General features: G+C 30.4%; 1 protein-coding gene across 1 annotated transcript in view; it reads left to right on the forward strand.

The window, feature by feature from the left end:
- The window catches only part of LOC111717276 (roundabout homolog 1), a gene marked incomplete at its 3' end in the record, with an annotated part of 29650 nt that overhangs the window by 16066 nt on the left and 9035 nt on the right, over positions 1–4549 (forward strand). The window contains exons 5-7 of the mRNA XM_023492779.1: positions 78–196; positions 3384–3468; positions 3996–4067. Of these exons, the coding sequence (XP_023348547.1) occupies positions 78–196; positions 3384–3468; positions 3996–4067 (276 nt within the window). The remainder of the gene's footprint in view (positions 1–77; positions 197–3383; positions 3469–3995; positions 4068–4549) is intronic.

The raw sequence follows: 4549 nt of genomic DNA on the forward strand, positions 1-4549 counted from the left end.
TATTATTATTATTATCATTATTATTATTATTATTATTATTATTATTATTATTATTACTATTATTATTACTTTTAAAGATCTTGAGCGAGATTTCCGTGAGCTTCCACGTGACCTTGATGTAGCTGTGGGAGGGTCAGCACAGTTCACCTGCTCTCCTCCCAAGGGGAACCCTGTTCCAATCATTGTTTGGAAAAAGGTAAACTATATTTTCTCTTTAAAGGGAGCAGAGGGAGGGGAGGGGGTTCGGGGGATTGTGGCTCTGAACTCACTTTGATTAGAATAAAATTTCATGCGACATTGAAATCTTACATTTTCTAAATCGTAACTCCCTTTTATGGAATTATTGAGAAGAATAAATGTAACTCTACAAAATAAATATTATTTTCTATACTTGAGCCTAAAATTGATTTAAATGGAACCACAAGGCCATAAAGTTTTACTAGTAATTTTGCATTCATTGGCCTTTTCCTTCTTATTATAATTAGACTGAAATGTTTTTTTTTCTTCATATTATCATTCTTGTTTGATTATTATTTTAGTGTTAGAGGGTTTCTCGTCAAATTCTTCTTTGAAAACAATTGTTTTGTGATGGATAAATTGAGTATACCACTTTTTCTTTAATAAATTCAAAGAATTTTGTAAATGGAAATATGTAAAGGTAAAGAAAAGAAAAGAAAAAATATAATTTAAGTAGGGTTCTAAACTTTTCTACAGACAGTATATTTTTTTAAAGGGACCGTTCACTTATTTGGGTAATTTCAGGGTAAACTAAGTTTACATGATTAAGATTGTTAAGATAAAATTACATTTTTATTAAGATTATGATTATGATTATTATTATTATTATTATTAAGATTAAGATTAGATTAATATGATGATTAAGATTAAGATTATGATTATGATTAAGATGAAGATTTAGATTATCATTAATATTATCATTATTATTATTAAGATTATAATTAAGATTATGGTATGATTAAGATTTAGATTATCATTATGATTATTATTATTAAAAGTAAGATTCTAAGATTCAGTTTGGAGACCATTTCTGACATATAAACCTTCAATTTTTCTCAAATTTAATTTAAGAGGTTTGAAATTAGATTAAAAAATTGATGGAAAGAAGATTATTTTAGAAGAAAAGGGGGAGGGGGAATTAACAAGAACCAAGGCCTGGTTATAGGAAAATCTTATATATATATAATATATANTTTGCGATAAAAAATTCAATTTTTGCAAATTTGCAAATTTTTTTGCAGATTCTAAAAGTAGAGCACAAGAGCTTTCTAATGATGTATCATTTGTCATATTTAGTGGGGGGGGGTCAAATTGACCCCCCCCCAGCATATCCTGGTTTTCAAGTACCCCAGCAGGGATAGGGTTAATAATTCCGATTCAAAACTTTGTGTCCTATCAGGTCCTACAAATTGAGAAACTATTCCATAAAAAGACGGAGGAAGGTTTTCTTTTAAATATTTATACATAAAAGTAGAAGCATTATGTTTGTGTTATATTGTTATATTGTTCTGGTTTCGCTTAAATGCCATTTTTGGTAATAAAAAGCGATTCTTAAACTTTATATTTTTCACTATATATGCTCGACATTTTTCACGTTATCATCGTAACTGTTCTTGAAAATGTTTAAGGTTTTAGACTCTTTAGCATAGTTTGTCAAACTGTTCCATGGGTTTATCACTCTCACAGAAAAGAGTTTTTTCTCACGTTAGAATTGAATTGCTTTATATTTAAATTGAAACTACAATTGGATTGCCTTGTCAGTCTATTCGCTGTCTCGCATGTTCTGCTGGACCAAGAAGATTCATCAACATTATCATATCCATGTAGAATTTTCCAGGTCTGTATTAAATCACCACAAAGTCGTCTGGCCTCAAGAGAGGTTAAACCAACCTAAATCAATCTTTCCTCATATGTTTCACCTGCCAGACCTGACGTCATTCTTAGAGCTCTGCGTTGCACATTCTCCAGTAGATTAATATCTTCTTGTGTCCATGGGGACCATTCTTGCACTGCATACTCAAGGTAGGGTCGAACATACACCTTGTAAAATTTGATCCAAGTGAACCTGTCCCTGTAATGGAACGATCTTGACATTTGTCCCAGAACCTGGTTAGCCTTTCTAGCTGCAACTGCACATTGAGAAGAAGGTTTAAGAGAATCTGAGATAATAACTCCTATATCCTTCTCTTCTTTTGAAGACTCAAGAACCGTTCCTCCTGGAGCAAATCCTCCCATGGTATATGAATACTTGGGATTATTTTTACCAAAATGAATCACTTTGCACTTACTGGCATTAAAAACCATTAACCATTCCTCAGACCATTTCAATAGAATATCTATGTATATCAGATAATTTAAGTATTCCAAGTTTAGAAAACAAAGGATCTGTATGCTGTGAATATCCTTTATCTGACAAAGTCCATATTGCTTTATTTTGAAGTTTAAATAATTTTCCTATTTTATTGTTTATTGGGATCAGAAGATTTGAGTTTGTGGAAAAAACTCAATTCCTTTAACACCGACAAACTTGAAATATTTATCTTTGCAAGTTGAACCTATTCTTTCAATAATTTTATTTCCTATTTTGAGATTATAACCCTGATCATCAAATGGCATAGATTTATTTCTAAATACATTATATTTGGTTTTTGAAACATTAAATGTTAACTTATTAGCCTGAAACCAACAACATGCTTCAGAAAATTCATGATTCGCTGTTTGAAAAAGAGTTCCTAGATTATTGGATGATTTAACAATCCAGTATTATCGGCAAATAAAGTAGTGATAATTTCTAAACCATAGATTAGTTTTGATCCTGAACCCATAGTGATTAAAGTTCTTTCAAAGAATCTCAAAATCTACGGTATCAATTACTATTTTCAGATCTAGAAAATAGCAATTGTGTATTCAGGATTGTCTTTATTATTTTATCTGCAATTGTATAAGAGGTTGTGAAGTATCATGAAATGGTCTAAATCCATATTGATGAGAATAATAAGCTTATTTGTAAAATTTGTAAACTCCTGATTTGTAAATAGGTGTATACCTTGGCACATTTATAGCTTTCAGTTATATTGCCTGATTTCAAGGATACATTAAGAATATGAACTACATGAGATATTAGATTTGGCATAATCTCTTTTAAGAGTTTTGTGGATATGTTTTCTTTACCACAGCTTATCTTAATTTTTAGCAAAGAAAGTGTTTCAGGACACAGATTTGAAAATACAAAGTTAGCATCAACAGAGGTTGATAAGTGACGATAATGGAAGGTACACTTTAGATGTACAGCACATGTACGGTGCACTGTACGGTTTCTATCATTTGCATAGTTGCATTTTTGTACAACTAAATTAAATGTTTAGGATGGAAAAGTTCTCGAACTCTCCGAAAGAGTAGAAGGAGAAGGAGAAATTCTTTCTATTAAAACAGTGCAGAAATCAGACGCAGGCAAGTTTAGACATGGAAAAGAAATTGAGTCTTTGCCACAAACTCTAATTTTCGAATCCTAGTATCTTTGTAACCCAATGTCGAGGATCTTAGATATTTCAAACTATAAATTAGATTAGAATAAATAATATAAGTTTGAAATATCAAATGGCGATTAAAAAATTTTAGTTTGTGGCAATGACTCAATTCCTTTTTGAAATTGGGAGAAATAGTTTAACAGGGTTTGAGTTGACTGATGACTCAATTCCTTTTTGAAATTGGGAGAAATAGTTTAACAGGGTTTGAGTTGACTGATTTAACTACTTCTTTTGCAGGAATTTCATTAGTTTAAACACATCTTGAAGATGTGATTTAGGAGTTTATTTAACATTTGCAGAAATCAATACGCTTGTGTTTAAAACAAGAGTTGACCCATTTCAACTTGAATCGCATTCATAAATTTTCAACTCAGATTCAATATTTTTTTACTTTTTTTAAAAGTTTTAATTTGAAAAATAAAAAAAATAATGACAAAAAGTATATTTCAGGACGGTATCAATGTTTAGCTGAAAATATTGCTGCTACAAGGGAGACACCTGTCATCAAACTAGGAGTTCATGGTGAGTAAAAATATAAAATTGTTGGATTTATTTGATCAATTATGGATAAATAATCCTAAATAACTGTACTTACTCATAAATACCTTTGAAAATTACCAATCCCCCCCCCTCCCACCAGGTTTTTTTGTTCACATAATAGAATCTGAATATTGAGACTTCTTTACTTATAATAAAAAAATATATAATTTACATTTACATTTTTTAAAAACTTTACTTTTCTTATTTCTTAAAATCTTTATAACATCTTTACCATTAAAGTAACAATGATTGCCGTTTTCTCATTTTATCAGACTGTAATAAAACAGAATGAGAACGTGTATTTTTTATGTCTGTCTATCTATCTTAGGGTTTGTCAAGTTAATAATTTATCTGTATTGTTTTACGTATAATTTTCTATCTACAGGTCTGTCTATTTATATTAACCCTATCCCTGCTGGGGTACTTGAAAACCAGGATACGCTGGGGGGGGGGGGCGCAATTTG

Source organism: Eurytemora carolleeae, unplaced genomic scaffold, assembly GCF_000591075.1.
Source record: "Eurytemora carolleeae unplaced genomic scaffold, Eaff_2.0 scaffold2082, whole genome shotgun sequence".
NCBI lineage: Eukaryota > Metazoa > Arthropoda > Copepoda > Calanoida > Temoridae > Eurytemora > Eurytemora carolleeae.